This window comes from Diplotaxodon limnothrissa, linkage group LG22, assembly GCF_057381915.1.
Source record: "Diplotaxodon limnothrissa isolate DT_005_m linkage group LG22, D_limnothrissa_male_GT1.1, whole genome shotgun sequence".
Lineage (NCBI taxonomy): Eukaryota > Metazoa > Chordata > Actinopteri > Cichliformes > Cichlidae > Diplotaxodon > Diplotaxodon limnothrissa.
Window position 1 is genome coordinate 21,830,805 of NC_140616.1, and position 18,934 is coordinate 21,849,738.

At 43.2% G+C, this 18,934-nt stretch overlaps 1 protein-coding gene across 3 annotated transcripts; it reads left to right on the forward strand.

The window, feature by feature from the left end:
* Nucleotides 1-141: 141 nt before the first annotated feature.
* Nucleotides 142-18,034, forward strand: rftn1a (raftlin, lipid raft linker 1a). 3 transcript variants are annotated; one of them, XM_085346740.1, is made up of 10 exons: nucleotides 142-289; nucleotides 8,197-8,380; nucleotides 12,259-12,367; nucleotides 14,765-15,146; nucleotides 15,216-15,488; nucleotides 15,573-15,785; nucleotides 16,383-16,492; nucleotides 16,656-16,759; nucleotides 17,192-17,267; nucleotides 17,585-18,034. In XM_085346740.1, exons 1-10 carry the CDS (start codon nucleotides 142-144, stop codon nucleotides 18,032-18,034), a joined length of 2,049 nt encoding a protein of 682 aa, XP_085202866.1. The 3 variants fall into 3 exon arrangements, with proteins under 3 accessions (XP_085202866.1, XP_085202864.1, XP_085202865.1); XM_085346738.1 differs by having other exon boundaries at nucleotides 14,765-15,488; nucleotides 15,573-15,776; nucleotides 16,656-16,814; nucleotides 17,214-17,267; XM_085346739.1 differs by having other exon boundaries at nucleotides 14,765-15,488; nucleotides 15,573-15,776.
* The last annotated feature ends 900 nt before the right edge of the window (nucleotides 18,035-18,934 follow it).

Sequence of the window (18,934 nt, forward strand, 5' to 3'; positions counted from 1 at the left end):
GTATATTTAGAAACTCAATCGATTCCATGTCTCCCACTCAAGTCTTTGTTCCATGCTTCTCTGTTTTTTTTTTTTCTTATCATCGCAGATCTTTTGAACAAGCTTTCTAATCTCACCCATCTCCTCTCCTCACACAGAGATATGGGGTGTAGGCTCCCAAAGTTGCGCAAGACCGAAGAGAGGCACAGCCCAGGAAACATTTACTCCACCCTCCGACGTCCTCAGGTGGAGACCAAAGTAGGAGTGGCCTACACCTACCACTTCCTGGATTTCCTGTTGGGAAAAGAAGGTATGAAGTGCAGCTCCACGTCCTGTCAGTCATCTCTGTTTAACAGACAGAAACATATCCCCATTTATGTGTACAGGTGTTTTCTTTGTTCTTCTTGAGAGCTCAAGCTGGCCCTGCGTAATCTCGCTGAAACACATACGGCAAGATCGCTGGTCACATCAGCTGTGTGGAGCTTTTTATCAGCATCCTTCAGCTCATTATATTAGTTATACGACCTATGCCTTTACGGTTTTGATGCCATCCTGTTTTCTACGGTGAAAAAAAAGCTCTGACAACCTGACTATGAGCTCCTGCCAAGTGCCAAACTGACGTTAAAGCGAGTGAGTGAGTAGCTGGCAAACATAGGTGTGTAATTAGCAGCTAAAATAGCCAAATACAGTCCACGGTTACTAGAGGCCAAAACTGAAGGAAGGAAGAGCTGCAGGATACTTGACTCAGTTTTCCAGCTAACCAGTAACAAAAGTTAAAACAGATGATGAGAGTTATTCCTTCTTAAGTGCCAGAACCATAAATAAGAAACTAAGTCATCACCCATTAGCAGTATCATCTGTCTGTTCCATATTGTTTCAGCTTAGTCTAATAGCTATTGGCTTTAACAAGAGCTCTCTCAGTATTTGTTTCCTTTGTAACCGATAGATCGGTTTTATAATTGATTCTTGGCAGAGCGAATCTAAAGATGCCTTTACAAATTTTAGTTCCCGAATCCTTCTGCTTGCTAACAATCGTTATGACAGCAATGAATGAGTGACTGACTAAATGAATGACTGATAGAGATTTCAGACGCAGCTCAAATAAGAAGAATAAATCTTGGCCCTGATATGCAGCAGGCAAGCTTCATTTAGATCTGATTCCTGTTTGTCCCAGTTCCAGTCTGGAGGAGGCTCCGAGGAATGTGCCTTCACATTTGGCCATTCCAAAGTGATTCGGAGGAATTCTTTAAACTGAGCCTGGTTGTTTGCTGTAGTTTGCTGTTTTATGTCGAACTCTCCTTTGCTTTGTCATCCTGAACTCTGGTTACAGATTTGTGCGCACGCATGTGTGTGTGTACTACTCGTAAAATAGCCACAGTAGCTATTCTAACTTTAAACAGTCAAGTGAAATGTTTAGGTCAGCAGCTCTTGTCTTTTTTTTCCTACATTAAGTATCTTGAGGGAAGAAAGTGGCTTATAAGTTGAAGTTGTTTCTGTGTGCAGCTCCTGTTGCAGTGAGTTCAAAGCCTCTAATTCTGAGATTCAGCTGTTATTGTGCTGCAGCAGTGCCCTCTAACATCCCTTTGCTGCTCCCTCTCACAGTGACAGTGTAGTAAAGCTGACGAGTGTGCGCGACATGCCGCCTTTGGAAATGCGCGTTTTTGTTTGCACCGTTTTGCAAATATGAACAATTGTGTGTATGATAATGCGTGGGCGTGTATGCTGACTGCGTCTTTAGAACATTTGATGAGAATCCTCAAGAGGCATTTGGTTTCTAAAAATACTAATTCTGCCATTATGCCGGTGTGGTCTGTGGAGAGAAGGCGTGAGGGGAAAAATAGGGGTGTGAAGGAGAAACCGTTGCGTCGAAGCCTCTTTGCCTTATGGCTTAATGTTTCTAAGACCCTCTGCTGTGCACTTCATCACCTGACAAGGAGAAGCAGGTGCGAGCAGCTCACCGAAATCCTTTTTCTGTTCGAGTTTCAAATGCAACAGTGTAACAGACAGCAGGCACAAAGCCACAGCCAAGTGGCACTGGTCCGGTTGCCAGTCGGCTTCGTTTTCAGCCAGCCCTGTTATGTTTGGCAAGTGGGTTAGGCTCTAGTGTTGGCAGAGAGAAATATGGCAACCCCAAATGGTGGTGACCAAAACAGACAATAGACATGAGGATTGCTTGTCTTCCTTGTTGCTGAAGGCGGTAGCAGATAAATTGTCTAATCACATGTGCCGCAGCATACACACATATAGATACAGGAGGACCACACACACTCTTACACGGTGATCATATAAGCATCCACGGTGCTACATTCACACACAAAAAAACACTTCATAGCACTTAGTCAACAGTAGTGATGGGTCGTTCGCGAACGAAATGGCTCTTAGAGCCGGCTCTTTGACGTGAACGACGCGAGCCGGCTCCTTATCGCGAGCCGTCACGTGGGTTTTTTTTTTTCTTTCTCTCAGCCTCTCTCTCGCACTTTTTTTCGCTTCACTCTGCACGCGAGCCTTGTGCTTTACGCTGGGCAGAGGGGGGAGGGGCGGTAGTTACACTCAGTAGCACAGGAACAGAGCCAGAGAGAGAGAAAGAGAGGCAGGGACAACAACATTAGAAAGGTATAGTAATCATCCACAACTATTTTCGGTTGCAGATGATAAAGGATTGAGAAAGTTTATTTATGCAGGTCCATATGACAGAGAATATGCATGTTCTTTTAGTTTTCATATTATAATTTATATTTAATTGTGTTGTGGTTTGCAGTGTTTTGTGTTCTTTTCACTTTAAATTTGTGAAAGGAAAAAGCTGAAAATTTAAATAGTTAAAACTTGAAATGTGAATAGTTGATTTTTGTATTATATGATTTATTTATTACATTTTATGTGGAGTGAATAAATAAAAGTATATTTACGGTGGCCCCTAGAGACAAAGCACATACAAACTTCAAATCACGTACGAACTCTGAAGCATGTACAAACTCCAAAACACGTAAAAACACGTACAAACTCCAAAACACGTAAAAACACGTACAAACTCCGAAGCACGTAAAAACTCAGAAGCACATAAAAACTCAAAACACGTACAAAAGACAACAGAAGTGCTCCAGGATGCTGGGCGCAGTGTTGAGCCTTTGTTATCTTGTGGCTACACAAGCCAGCAAGTACCAACGACCGGATTTGGTGTGTGGTAATAACAGGTAAATGAACTTTTTTTTTAAATTATTTGAATATATATATATGAGTGCCTGTGTATAAATACACAAACAATACACACATGCTTTCAATTGTGTCATTTAAGTGATCTAGTAGCTCTGCTTTGGAAGTTCAGTTCATGCTAGAAATGTGTTTTGGAGTTTGTACGTGTTTTGTCTCTAGGGGCCACCGCATATATTTATATATAAACATATATAAATAAAACCACTTGTTTTTACGTTAGTAATTCCTTTTGTGCATAATTTTATATTATTGTTAATAATAAATTAATTAAAGCAACAAAACAACCTGAAGAGCCGGTTCGGAGCCGAAAGAGCCGGCTCTTTTTAGTGAGCCGAACCGAAAGAGCCGGATCTCTAAAAAGAGCCGGAAATCCCATCACTAGTCAACAGAGTTAGTGTTATCTTTCAACAGACAGGCAGGTCATTTATATGGTAAACTCACTGACGCCACCTGAGCTGCTTAAGATTGGTAGACTATTTTAGGATAAACACAGCTACTATGAATTGATTGTGTGTGTGTGTGTGTGTGTGTGTGTGTGTGTGTGTGTGTGTGTGTGTGTCTGTGAGAGTGTATATGCCGGCCCCTCTCTCTCCATTTGTGATAGAGAGACCAAGAGAATTGAAGGATTCCTGGAGGATTATCTGATTGTTTGTGGAGATTGAGAGACCTCATTCCCAGCAAAGGGATTTATTTGTATTTGTGTGTGTGCGCGTGTATGTGTTTGTGTGTATGTAGGAGGCAGATAGAGGAATCTGTATGTCAGCCTGTGTCATTGAGGAAACCCACGGTCAAATGCGTGCTTTAATTCAATTTGGCTTCCATTAATAGTATTATTTCCCTGCCAGCGTGACTTGATGACTCCTCCACAGTAACGAAAAACAAATATTTTCCCCAGTGCCGCTGTGAAATATGGGAGACTGGATGGCTGTTTATTAAACTAAGTTGTGTTCTCGGGAAGAGGAACTTAATGTTCAGAGTGAGGAGGAACACAGTGTGATTTCTAACTTGACCTTTGACCGCTGAGTGATGAAACTCACCAGAAACAATGTTGCTGATGATACAGTGTCAGCCTTTGTTTTCTGAGCTCTCGCAGTGGTTGAGCTAAAAAAGAAAAATATTATTTGTTTTCCATGTGACTAAGCCCAGCTCCGGGTCACGGCAACCCTGTGATTAATCCAAGGAGGATGAGGAGAAATATGTTCAACATTTCGGGCATTTGCCCTGCGGTTCACACATGGCCATTTATTTGGTTTGTCAAGGCGCGTCTCGTCACGTGACTCCATTCTAATGTCTCCTTCTATTCAGCGGTCTTATTACTCTCTAATCACCGGTCTGCTGTAGCTTGACAGATCGTCTTGGCTTGGCGAAAGGTACGATGATCTTCATTATCGATGCTGTAACACTGATCGGTTACCTCGACATTGTCAGCGTGAATGTATGAAATCTAACAGCCAGGTGTGGCATTTAAACCCGGCCGGCTTTGGTGTGGAAGATCTGCTCAGTAATGAACAGAAGAAATGGAAAAGAATGGAAAACCAGGTAGAAAAGAGTGGAGAGTGCAGTCATGGTGGTATATTAGAGAACAGAGGACAAAAAAAAAGAAGAGTTGTGGTGAATGCTCGCTGGGTCTGGTGCGGGGAGGGGAACGAGCAGCTTGTGAGTGAGGAGAGAGGAGAAGTCGAGAGAGAGAGAGCTAGAGGTGTGAGAACGAGTGAGCGGGAGCCAGGACTCTGCCGACGTGTGAGGAAGGAAGTTAGGTGTGATGCTGTGTGACTAACGCTGGTCTCTGGAGCAGACAGCGAGGAGCTGAACTCTGCTGATGACTTTCTGCTGCCCTGCAGAGATGGAGACCCACTCGGCTCATTAAAACTTACAACATGTGTCTAATGCTCAGCTCTGTGTGTGTCCCTGTGTGTGTGTGTGTGTGTAGCTGGAGCTGTTTGCGGTGCTTTTGCATACCTGTGGGCAAGTTTATTTTCGAGCAGAGTTATGCGCACAGTTTTTGCAATGGTTTTGCGTGTATAATTGAAGTATTTTTTGTGTACTTCACTCACACCACAACGTTATGGCGGATTTTTCCTTACATGGCCTTGCTATTAGAATATCTCATGTGATGCATTTGGCATGCCACAGATCCATCACTTGTGGCATCTGCACATTGCCTGACGCATTTTTTTTCAAGGTAAGCATATCAACATTTTTCAAAACGGAGAGCTTGTCAGCCTGACGTAGTTCAAATCATCCCATTTTTTTTTTTTTTTGCAGTTTCAGTCTTATTGGCAAAAGGCCTTGAGAGAATGCCAGCAAAGATGGCAGAGAGATGCTATGTGTCAAAAGTGAGCCAGACTGGAATTCACAGCATCACAAGTACATGGGCACTGTATGTGCCTTAAGCGCCACACTGTGTTCTCACCACAGCAAAACCTTTTCTCTCTGGTTTGTACTTGTCAGCCATTTTTTGTGAACCCGACGCTTTCTCTGAGACATTTCTCATAAAGTGTGTGTACTGAGGACATCGTTCCTCCATTGTCAAAACTCAGATACTGACCGGCAACTCTCATAACTTGGAGCTACATTCCTCAAACGGCGGGGGAGCTCCAGGCTCCTGGAAGTTGATTATTTTATAGTCACTGTTTTGGCACATATTCTCGCCTAAAACCTCTGCAAGTCATTAGAAGGCTATTTAAATAAACGTGAACCTCCAGCAAGCAGGGGGATAAGCCTTGAGGGTGGCTGTAAGTAGTAATCCGCATGCATCACCTAGCAGGCTTAGCGCAAGCGCTTTCTTCCTAACGCACGCACACACTCAGACAACAGAGGCAAAAAGATGGCCCGCACGCACACGCGCATTCGCTCGCACAGTGATGCTGTGGCACACATACACTGCAAAATATGCTTTACAGTCACACATTGAAATTCTGGGATTTGTACAAGGAATTAATAAGCCCTTTCAGGCAACTACAGGAAGGGGATGACTCTCACGCTCTACATGTAGCTTGTGAAATCATGGGTCAAAAAGTGAGACATTGCCTTTAGCCCAGTGTGGCAATGATGTGGTCAAAGCTGAGATAAAAATAGAAGATCCACAGAACTGTCCCACAGTTGCTTCTTGTGCCCGTGAAACAATGTATCCTTGGATTAGTCTCTCTTTTAAGCAGTTGTAGTGTGTGGATGGACATTTTGATAAAAACACTCATACTTACTTAAATGTGCACTTTGCCCTCTTAGTTTCAAACCCCAAAAGTCACAGAAAAAAAGACAGTTTGATACTGATGCACCCATCAGACTCTTTCACCCTTCTGACACTAACCTCCCTGGCACCACAAAACTCCAGCCGGCTTTTCGGCCCTGAGCCGTTCCCATTCTGGAGCAGAATCGCATCCTCCCTTTTAAATCCCACAGTGGCAGACGGTATAAATGAAGTCGCTTCCCAGCCTAAAGCACTTGCAGAACACCCTAATAACTTTCTGTATTCCTGTCGGCATTAGCTGCGATGCCTCGCCTGCATCTCGTTGGTGGGTGAGTGCCAGCCGTGCAGGGCTAATGACTGCTAATGACTGTTTACGGTGACAGGATCGTTGTTATCCCCCCCCCCACACCACCACCACCCTACCCCAGTCTCCAGCTGTTATTATTATTATCACTGTACTGCTTTTGATAAGTCCCCACAGACACCCTTTTAAGTGTTTGCCTGATGAAAGGCTCTTGTGGTTCCAAGCATTTATGCCAAAATGATGTGATGGTTGGATTTTCTCTGGGAGTTTTTTTCCCCTTTCTTTCTCCTATTGTTTCACTGAGATGGGAGTCAGGAGAATGTGTCCTCATGTGCTTGTATCCCTAACATACTTGCCAGCTTCTTGGGTGTCTGTATGTGTGTGTATGTGTGAACATGCCAGATGATGAGGAACAAATTGAAAATGAGATGGTTTGCACATTTTCTTTCCCTCTCTCTCTCCATGTGTGGATGTCTGTGTGTTTTGTGTGTGTGTCTAGTTAATTTATTCAGGTTATTTTCTCTTCTCCAGACCCATGCAAATGAGATTGAATGGGGAAGGATGACAAGCATTCAGGCACAAACAGACAGCCTCATCTCTCGCTCTCTTTCTCTGCTCTCCTCCTTCTCCAACCCAGCTCTGCTAACCGACTCGTTCTTTCTGTCTGCTGTTTTCTTTACTTGTCTTCTCTCTTTTTTTTATTCCCCTCCCTGCCGCCCTCCTCCCTCTCACACACCTGGCTTCGCTCAAACACCCAGCCATGTGCATGCTTCCTTAAAAGCCTGTAAACAGGCAGAGAGCCTTACTACAATGCACCGACCTCAAGAGGGTCGCTCTCACAAACATTGCGCTCTCCCTGGTGGATTTGCCTCCATACGATAAGCTCTGCTAACCATTTCCACTGAAGTAAACGGGTTTTCTTTCCATTGTGTTTGGTAATAAGAGAAGCAGCTCTGTGTTAGCGATTGCTGCTAATACCGTACGCCCAAAGAGGCAATGTGATAGCATTGTCTGTCAAACCTTTTGATGTGTGTGTGTGTGTGTGTGTGTGTGTCTGTGTCGGGGGGAAAGATGTGTTAAACTCTCTGTTAATATGGGCGAATGTGGTTCCTAATAAGCACTTTCCAGCATCTGTCCATCCATAACAGTGTGTGTCCCTGCACACTTGTGTGTGTTTTCCAAAAGCCAGACTGTGCTGGTGACAGTGAGGACAGAGGCTAATAGTTCCGGTGTAATTAGTTTCAGATTTAGCATGAAGATGCCATGTGTTGTTGTTCAGTGTGAATTATCATAATGAAACATGCTCCATCTTTGTTCCTTCACACCCTTTGTCCCTTTGTCTCTTTCCCCACCTCTCTGTTTTTTTTTCTGCCCCCACCTCTTTGTTTCAGCTTTTATCCACTCCTATGTAATTCTCTGCCACCTTTTACAACCTGCTCCTTATTTCCCATTACCCTATCCTTGTATAACCTTGTTGTTCTCCCTTTCCTCTCACCCATTTTCCTCCCTCCAGAGGTGCCGGTGTCATCAGTCCTTTGTCTGTCCTCGGTCAGAGAGCTGCCGGTTCAAGTCAGGGAGCTCTACACACAGGGTTTTGTCCTGGTTGCCGTCCACCCTTTTGTTCACCCCTGCGGGCCCCGCCAAGCACACATCCAGCGCCAGCTCCACCGGGCCGTGCTGGTCCGAGAGACACCGAGGTAAACCTATTAAACATGCTTATGCCTATGAGCAACTGTACCCAGCTTTAGGGAAGAAATTGTAACCTGTAAGATTATTCACTCCAGATTGATTAAGATAATTAAGATGATTAATTTGCAGCCTCATTTAGGCACTCGTTTGAAGCTGCCAACCTATGTGACTTCATTGTTTTGACATGGAAGCCAATTGAGACTCATTATCACAAGCTTCCTCACCTGCTTTTTTTTTTTAATTGCTGGTGAGTCAGCCACTTAAAATGGCTAACTTTAGCTCTGTATCCCAATTCTCTCACTCTTGACTATAAATGTAATATACTGTACTGAGACTAAATCGTGTAGCTGTCTCATCTGTAACCCAGTTCTTCTTCACTTCTTGCATGTTTCCAACCTGAGTTCATTTTCAGCGTCTCATCAAAGAAGTTAATGAACCCAAATATAAACCATTAGCTCTCCTAACACTGTTCATTATTTATGAGTATATATCATCATATGTGTAGTCCTGTTGATGTGTTTATTGATGGCTCGGTTTCATTTTTATCTTTGCATCATATTAAGTTTTCCCAACGTTCTCCGTCTGTTTTCCTGATTTTCATTTATCCTATGTTGACGTTCCTGTTTTTTCCAGTTGCCTGTGCTAGCTTTTTAGCCATTTTGGCACAGGAAGTTGTCTTGAGACTGTTTGTATTGTAAGGTAAAGACACTACAATATTATTCAGAGAACCCCTGTAGTCAGACAATCCCCAATGAGTAAGCACTTGGTGAGAGTAGAAAGGAAGAACTCTCTTTTAACAGGAAGAAACTGCAGAACTGGGCTCAGGGAGGGTGAACTGTCTGCTGCAATTGGTTGTGTGGTGGAGGAGAAAGAGCGAGGAAAAAAAAAAGGAGCACAGACAAAACACAAACTTTAGGAGACAGAAGAGAAAAGTTTATGAAATGCTACTGTGGCATGAAAACGAGCTGGCAATGAACAATGGTGAAAGGAGGAGGAATGCTCAGCCAGCCTAAAGCAGCACAACTAAGTAAGGGTTCAGTGTCATGTGATCCAGCCCCAATTTTAAGCTTTATCAAAAATGAAAGTTTGGGCCCTAATCTTAAAAGTAGATAGGGTGGCTGTCTTCAGAGTCCAAACTGATAACTGAAGGCTCTTCTTCTGGAAATTGAAAATATGCCTCTGCGCTCTGAGATTGAAGAGCTCTGTTGGGATACGATGGTACTATGAGGTCTATAAGATATGATGAGGCCTTATTATTGAGGAATATTGAACCAGACGTTTGGTACATTTCCCATGGTCTTCTATATGATCAAACTTCTTTGGACAAGAGTTTCCCGTACTGGCTGTTAGAAACAAAATAAGTTTAGGGCACTGCTGCATATTACTTTTCAGACCCAGAGGATAGATCAGTTTTATAGTTTGTGGAGTACTAAATTTTATGATGACTTCAGTTGCTCCCAGTAGAAGAATAATGGTTGGCTAGTCTGACCATAAGAGGTTTAAAATGTTTCTCCCATTTTGTGACTTACCTAAAAATCTGCCCGACTGAATTTAGAGAAACATTTATGTTTCAGGGATTCACTAAGGTTTAGCACTGTCATCAGTTCAGTTCAATTCATTTTTATTTATATAGCACCAAATCACAAAAACAGTTGCCTTAAGGTGCTTTATATTGTAGGGTAAAGACTCTACAATAACAGAGAAAAAAACCCAACAGCCAGATGACCCCCTATGAGCAAGCACTTGGTGGCAGCGGGAAAGAAAAATTCGCTTTTAACAGGAAGAAACCTCCAGCAGAACCAGGCTCAAGGAAGGGCAGCCATCTGCTGCGTCAGGTTGGGGATGATGGGAGAGAGAGGCCAAAAGACAAACAGTGAAAGAGAGCCAGAGTTTAATCATTACTGATGGAAAGAGAGGTGAGTGAGGAACACCTCAAGGGTTTTGTAGCCACAGCTTTCCCATCTAGTGGCCTTCAGATTCAAGGCACTTCTGCATTGGCTTCTATTTTTCTGACCTGGAAGTTATGTTCATGCTTTTTACTGTCTATGGCAGGGATATCAAGCTAATTTTACACTTTGAGCCACGTAGAGATCACTCTGATCTTAAGTGGGCCGGACCAGTGAAACTCCTCTTTCTGTCAGTGTGAAGAAGTTAAACTACACAAATTCACTCTCAAATATTGTAATATAAGAAAAAAAAAAAGTTACATTTCAATTTTTTTGATGACAGATTTTTTTTTCTTCACTGTGAAAATGTTATATTTCTATTGTAGTGGGGGAAAAATGGATATCTTCTGTCATAAATTTTTTTTTTACCCATTACTTGATTACTTTGGTGTAATATGAAGTGCCATGGCGGAGGTCTTTATCATTAAGAAAAGCTTTAAAGTGGTGAAAATACTGTTCACATTTTCCAAAGTCTTCAAGTGGGCTGGACTGGAGTCTTTGCCAGGGTGATTCTGGTCCTGGGACACCTCTGGTCTATGGTTAGCAGGCTAGCATGAGGAAGTGGTGCTAGCATAAAAACAATGGCGTGTCTCATGTTGGAACTAGCATGGCTACAGAGCTGCAGTCTATAAGCCCACCAGTATTTGAACAAAGAGGAAATTCTCTCTTTGGATATTGTTTTTAGATGGTGGTAGTTTATTGCATCCCATTTCTGTCACTATTTGTTTTTCCATTTTCAAAATATATGGATAGGATCTGATCCTTTTAACAGCTCATGCTCTCTCCAACAAGTCATCATCTTACTAGAACCTTTTTAAAATAATTATTTGAATAAAGATGTCTCATGTAGACAGGATCATTCCTTTGTCTTTTATTCAGAGAGCTTTGATTACATAGTTTGTAAACTCCCATTGGTTGTCATCTATACACCATGAAATTAAAGGCATTACTTTGTTTAGTCTGCAGTTTTTGGCTAGCCTTCTCTCTTCCTCTTGTGTGAATTCAAGCAATGGTTTACACACACACACACACACACACACACACACACACACACACACACACACACACACACACACACACACACACACACACACACACACACACTCTGTAGTGTACCGACAGGTGCCAAGCTGCTCCTTTGATGCCCCTCCTGCCAAGTGGTCCTGCTGCTTCCTGGCACCTGTCACCGTGGAGACGGCTGATTGCATCATCAGCACTCGCCAGAGGGGAACGGCACACTGAAAGAGAGAAACCATCTCTCCATCCTTTCATCTGCTTTCTTCAGTGATGACCGTCCCCCACTTTTCCTTTGTCCTCGTCACCCCCCTTTCGTCCCCTTTACTCTGCCTTTTATCTCCCCATCACCACCATCCCCTTTCATCAAAAACCCTAAAAATGAAAGGGAAAAAAAATATGACAGATCTACTGTTTCAAATCTAGCTGAGAATGTCGCTCACGCCTCAGAGCGCAAGATATTACCACGGCCTTCCCACTGACCTCAATCCATATCTGAAGAGGCGTATCTGAATACTCCTTTTATGATGGTGTCTTGCAGCGGGAGCAGAAGGAAATTCAGTCCTTCTTCTGTCTAATAAGTCTTTTGTGGTTTTGATGAATGTGTGTTCTCCTAAAATGGAAAATTCTCCCTGTATCAGATTTGACATTATGTTTCTGCTGCAATCATTTTGAGCCAATGAGTGCTTGTGAACAGGAGCACATCTGCCAGATACTATATAGCTGTGGCTCCTTTAGACTAATGCTACTATGTAATGCTACTTTGTCATGCTGTGGCTATAATGACCAGGACATAAAAAACTAAATGAGACCGTCTAGCACAATGTCATTAGAGAGCCAGCGTATTCTGGCATTTTCTACTTCACAAGAGCAGAATTTAGCTAAAGTATACATTTCTCACCTTAAATTTATTTCTCACCCTTTAGTTCAGAGAAAAGCCAACTGAGATGGGCAAGAAATCGTCTGGAGACGGATGTCTGTGTGGCTGGTCATCAAGCCGCTGACCCAGAAGTCATCCAGAGCTACGTCAAGAGGGTGAGTTCAATTGCAAGTGTAGGCAGCTCAAGCTTCACTGTGTCATATAGATGTAAAATAGTATGTCACTTTCATCACCTTGTATACCCAAAACATCATCCAGTGTTACTTTATTGAAGCCGCATGTGCAGAATGCTGGTCCTCATGTTTCTACAAGTATTTGGAGGAAAGGCCTTGTTGTGAAAAATGCACACAGGTTGTTTCCTGCTTGGTCAGAAGAAGACAGGAAGACATTAAGTATATTTAAAATTCTTCTTCTTTCATGGTTGCCTTACCATACTTACCCTCCTCGCTCACTGTCTCCATACCTGTTGCACTGTTTCTCTGTGTGTTTGTGTGTTTCACGTTGGCACAGCACGACTGTGACGGTAAAGGAAATATTACCCTGCTCATATGGCCACAGGCAACTGCCTATAATTGCCTGTCTGTGCCATATGGTAGCTCTGCCTTTGGTACTAGCATGCAGATCGTCTTCATTTCAAATGGGGCTTTTCCATTTTAAAATCTTGCAAATTCACCTGGCTGAAGAGATTTTAACAACGCGTTGTGACAGGAGCTGAACAAAAACCCAAGCCCAGATGTCATACGTAGGACCCAAGAGGGAGTTTAAAAAAAAAAAAAGATGGAAGAGAAGAAATCAGCAAAAGACACTGGATTTTGACTAGTTTCCAATTACACTGTTTGCTAAACCCGTAACAAGGAAACCAAAGGAGAAGGAACATAACGAAGAGAGTGTCATTGTAAACTACAGAAAGAAGTAAGCCCCAAAGATGGCATGCCAACACAGAGCCTCATGGTTGGCATTTATCAGCTGTTAAACTCACTTTTAGTCTTTCTGCTCATGAATTCTCCAACAGTTCTACATTGGGAAATGAAAATGTGCACTATTGAATAGATTGGCATTTGAACACCCAGAGAGCACAAAGGAAAACCTGATTGGATGGAAATGCACATCACTGAGTATAATATGATAGGCTTCGGCAGCGTGACATGAATAACCAATCAGATCACAAGCTGCCAGAGAGAGTTCGAGATAAGAACCCAGGAGCTGCATCGAGCAGGCAGACTGATGGAATATATATATATATGTGTGTGTGTGTGTGTGTTACGGCTGTGGCCATAAGAACACTGTGTGGGCTGTTTGTTCTGTGTCTCTTTACTGTGTTTAAGACTCTTTACAGGTCCCTCCCCTAATGAAGAGTAGTGAGCAGCTGATTGGACCATGGAACAGGTGACCACATTCAAAAAGCCGCTCTGACAGCTCCAGGGAGAGAGAGAGAGAGAGTGTGGAACGAGCGAGTAGCCTGACAGCCGTCGCAGTCCTGACCCTGGTTTTCCCAGCCTGTGTTTATCTTGTGTATTTGTGGGAGTGTGAATTGTAAAAGCCGCTCCTAGTGCATTAGCTGAGAGCTTAGGCACTCGTGGGCTGAAGCGGAAGGGGTGAGCTGCCTTTTCTTTTGGAATCGTTTTCTCCTGTTTTCTTGGTCAGGGAGCGAGGGATAGCTCTGTCATTTGTTTGTTCTTTTTTCTTTCTTAGGGTTTAGTTAGTCTTTTCTGGTGGGACTTAGTTGGTTTTGTTTATTATTTTGGCCTGGGCTCACCCTGGAGCTATGCTTCTTGTCCTTAAATAAAATCACTTTTTTTACTCACAACTGGTTTGGATGTTTGGCTTGGGAACCAGGGCGGGGATTTGTCTCTCTCTCCTCCAACCTTATGTGCGTCCCTACCCGCCTAGACTAGGGGCGTAACAGTGTGTGTGTGTGTGTTCAGTTTTGAAATTTTATACTTTTTTTTTCTCGCCCCACTAGGGTACCCACTCTGTCTCCCTCTGGACATACTCATCAGATAAATCTGTGTGTAAACTTTGCGCGTGTGTTGGTAATAGCGAGTGTTTTTAAAAATGTGATATGCATGTATGGACGAGTGAAGTGTCAAAAGTAGCGGGTAATAGGGGAAGATGTGTCTCATTATTGTTCAGTGTTAGTTTGCGATCTGATTTCTCTCCTGTCGAGTCTGTCTAAAACTGTCAGCCCAAATATCAGCTGACAATTAACCACCAGAGCTCCGTGGGAGGGAGCAGCATGCGCACACATACACAGACCCACACACAAACTCTGTCACACATGTACACACACGGGTGCGTTGAGATAATGAGGTCCTTTTGTCATTTGAATATTTGATCTTTGCAGATGATTAGGTAGGTTGTTATTTTGCAGAATATCTAGTCTGCGTATGTCAGCCTTTGTTTGTGTGTAAATGAGGCTTTGTTTGCCTATAGTAAAAAAAAAAAAAGACTGCAAATTTATTTGTGGTGCAGTGAAAGACATCCTTTATATGTATGCATCGCTCAGCTTTGTTATAATAGAGCGTATGGGTGTGCATATATTGCCGTTGCAGATCCAGGATGTAGCAGAGCAAGGTGTGATGTTTGTGGGCTTTCTCCAGCAGCCGGGGGGAGGACCTTGCTTCTTAGGAAATTGGGATCCCGACGAGCTGTCGTCCTTACATTCAAGCCCTTCTCCCATACATCGACACCCCTTCAGTGCCAACACCAGCCCAACGGATCCTACAGAACCTCGTCAAAATGGTGCTGAAACTGATCGGTGCTCCTCTGAGTTAGATCATTGTGAGTTTAAATGTAATCCACAGGAGCACAGCACTTTGGGCCCAAGAGAACCAGACTTTAGCCCCGCCCCAGGAGAGTCTAGTGAACAAGTTCTTACCTCACAGATCAGCTTCAAAGAGTCAACGAATGAACCTCAAAATCACGTCAAACCTGGTTTAGACATAATTCAAAGCTCTGCAGAGACCCAGGGGAACGGGCTAACTCCGACCCTTCCAGAAACAGTAGGTTCAACAAGGCCGCAGGAGCGTGGTGTACCAGGAGCTAAAGGAAACTTGAGTGGATGCACAGAAAAACGTTTTAGCCTTCCAGACCAGAGAGAGAGACGTGGTTCAAGCTCAGACAGCTGGCTCAGCTCTCCAGAGCTGGATCGTAACAGTGAAAGAAAGTCTGCTCGTGCACGTGGGCAGAGCACAGTGACGACGCACAACAACAACCACATCAGGCTAAAGAGTTCCGAAGAAGACAAGGGGGCAACCTCGCCACTGGCGCAGGCCAGTAAGTACGCAGGATCCTGTTTGCTTGTTTACTCGTTGGGTTGTTTCTCCGTTTGTGAATTTTACCTGTTTGCATGTCCTGTAGGAATGCAGCTCTTTGCACTGTACAACCACACAGAAGAGCTGAACAGCTCTATGAGGTTCTACTCACTCAGGGTGCCACTGCAAGTGCAAAAGGAGGCAGGGCTAATCACAGGAGTTGATGCACACTGGCTCGACCACTTGACCCAGCATTTCAACAGCGGAGCACACCTCATTGATGGGTTTTTCCATCTCGGAGATGATAACGGTAAGTCCTGTAACCATAGCAATGCAACACCATTTTTCCATGTACTGTCATACGTAAAATAAAAGTTGACAGACCAAGGTTGTGCTTCCACTCCTTTCATGTCTTTAATTGATTGTTTTCACTTGTTTGATTTTAGTTTCAAAACTGAAAGTATGGAGTCATTTTGGCTTATTTTTATCCAATTCAGTAATTAATCTAAATGAATCCTTTCATACTATATGCTTGCATAGATTCATGGTGTGGAAAGCACCCATCTTTAACATAACCAATACAATAGCACAAACTCCTCACCCACTAAATCTATGACACTGCATTTCATGGATGCATGAAGCATGGATCTACAGCCTGAGCTCAGGCTGTAGATCCATGCTTCACTGTTGAGTAATGGATGATATGCATGGTGTTATGTGCAGAAAGTCCACGGCTTATGCCATAAGTCACTGTTCAGCCACCCATGGAATAAGCAGGCTTAAGTCGAGTGGAACAGGGGATGAAAAATGAGAGATTGGAGAATAGAGATTTAGTTTTTAGTTCCTCTTTGAATCCCATTTATCCATTTGTGTTTATCTAACTCTTGTCTCCAATTTGTCCCCTTTTTCTCTCCAGCTAATGGGGTTTCATCTGTGGATAGCGTGTTCATCCTCCAGACCTCTGCTGAGGAAACTGCAAACACTTCTTATGATGCTATCGTAGTTGAGCAGTGGACAGTTGTTGACGTGAGGTTTTTCAGGCTTTTAAAGCTCTAGATAAAATGTGCTCTTTTGAGCAACCATTTTGGCCTTAAGCTTGTGCCATTACCTACCTGCTTGCATTTTGCATGCATATATGTATGACTGCATTCTTTATATGTGAGACATTAGCACTCTTTCCTCTGTCCAGGGTGTTATGGTGAAGACAGACTACATCCCACTGCTTCAGTCTTTAGCTCCGTATGGATGGAGACTGATGTGCGTGCTACCCACACCCATTGTCAAGACAAACAGGTACCCAAGAAAAAACACACAACTGTCCTACCATGCACCCAGATCCACTGAGTCAGTACGTGCTCTGAATCGTATCACCTAAACTCAGCAAGGACTACGCTTTGTAGACTGATTCTTTCTCCTAAGATGTTGCCTGCCTCATTGTTTTTAGGATTAGGACTGACAGCGTGGCTTAGATATGCAGGACAGATGGTCCAAGATCTGACAAATCTTGATCATATGCTCATCACAACATGAAACTGCTTTTGAAATCAGCCAGGGCTCGCGAGCAGTAACGCTGTCATTGAACTGCTGTTGTCTTGTAACCTGTCACTTTTACAAACTGCAGCATGCAGAAACTGGATTTCAGTAAATACAGTGGCGTGCACGCTTCTCGCACTACAGCGTAGCGGGTTAACAGTAGTAAAAGTGCAGCTCTCTGTCTTTGTGCAGTGACGGGAGTTTGTCGACGAAGCAAATTCTTTTTCTTCAGAGACCCGTTTTGCAGCGCAAGAGAAAAGACTTCAAGGTTTGTCTCCCTTTCTTCTTCTTCAATCTTCGCAACAAACCTGTCACTCTTCTTCTGTTGTGCCTTTAGGGCACGTGACTTTATGTCACAGAAGGTGCCATTAAAAAGTCATGTTTCTAAATATGGGATGTACAGCGAATATATAAATCCACTCTGGAAAAGTCTAATAATAGGCAAATAGTTGGCCTAAAACTGTACAGGAAGAAGGCATCAATAAAAGAGGCTTTGTTGTACTTTGTCAGGTGTCTGGAGAGATAGAAAGAAGAAGACATGACACAAAGCACAAAACTGTCTCAAACGCATGTATTTGATTTCAGATGCTGAACCTCAGGGGTCGCAGCAAGGCAAAGAAAAGTGCTACTGGAGAATTACTAGAAGAGAGAGAAACCAGGTCCCCTTTGATAGAGACAGAGATGGACAGGTTAAGAAGAAACTCAAAAGAGGAGGAGGAGGAGGAGGAGGAAGAGGAGGCGGGAGGAAGAGGGAAGAGCAGGGACAGCGGAAAGCGCAAAAGAGCAGTCCTGCAGCAAGGTGGGGATAAAGGGGAAGAGGATGCACCACATCAAAAGGACTTCTTGTTCCTGTCGAAGAGCAGGGCTTCTCTTGAAGACCAGGAAGAGGAAACTGACATTGACAAGATCCCACTGCCCAAGCAGGAGAAGTCAGTAAGATGGACAGATTTCTATCAGGAAGCCAACGCAGGGCCCAAGGAGGCGGCGAGGGTGGAAGAGCGGATCAGACAACAGCTCTTTTCTGGTGTTTGTTGACATATTCGGCACAAAGCGGGCAAAGGGCACTAAAAGCTGGTTAGTCTATAAAAAAGCTTTTCAACTTTTTGTTGACTTGCATTTTTTTTAGTTCTTTGTGAACAAGCCCAGAAATAACCACTGTATTCATATTGCGTTCTGTTGCTAACGCTTCTATCTGCTCTGTTTAGGGCATTAACACAATGCCTTTTGAGGTCGTAGCTCCTGTAAATGGGAAAAGTGTTGTGCAGTCTTCTGCTTCGGGTTGGTGCTGCTATGTGTCTTTAAATGAAATGAGACTGTACAACCTAGAGTTAGCCTCCAGTCCAAGCCTTAAGTATTATTCTTTCACACTGTTGTATTTTACTACATTCTTGTAATAGGACTGTGAGTTTTGATTTCAATGGGCTCACTGTATTTTTATATGTATGAAAAAAAGTATAATTTAAGAGGAAAAACAAGTGCGTAGTACTGCATTACAGCCTGAATCGATCCGTTTGTGTTCGCTTATGCGACGGCGGAAGAGTAACAAGGATGCAGCTCAGTGATGTTGATGGTATTTAAATCATTTGATACGTTGTTTTGATTCCAGTTTGTGAGCGCTTAAATGTGTGTTTTTGCTCACGTATCTCGGTCACGATTGTTAATAATCTACCCTATTTTGAAGGATTTGTTTAGAATGAATAATAATAGCACATATATAATTATCAGATGGCTTAAATTCTCACAGGTGCAGGAAAAAGTTAGTTTTTTTTCCATATTTCTGTAACAACATGATCTAATATGTCATCAAATTTGTCTACTGTGAAAAGTAGAAAATATTATGTGACACTCTCTATTGAGGAAAGTGACCATTTACTGGTATGACTGGGCCACTGGTAAGCCATTATGGCCTAGATGCCACAAAAAAAGCTTCAAACG

Coding starts and splice junctions, on each gene's coding strand:
- rftn1a (XM_085346738.1), top strand. CDS start 142: ATGGGGTGTAGGCTCCCAAAGTTGCGCAAGACCGAAGAGAGGCACAGC. Junction 290..8,196: donor TTTCCTGTTGGGAAAAGAAG/GTATGAAGTGCA, acceptor TCCTCCCTCCAG/AGGTGCCGGTGTCATCAGTC. Junction 15,777..16,382: donor CCATCTCGGAGATGATAACG/GTAAGTCCTGTA, acceptor TTTTCTCTCCAG/CTAATGGGGTTTCATCTGTG.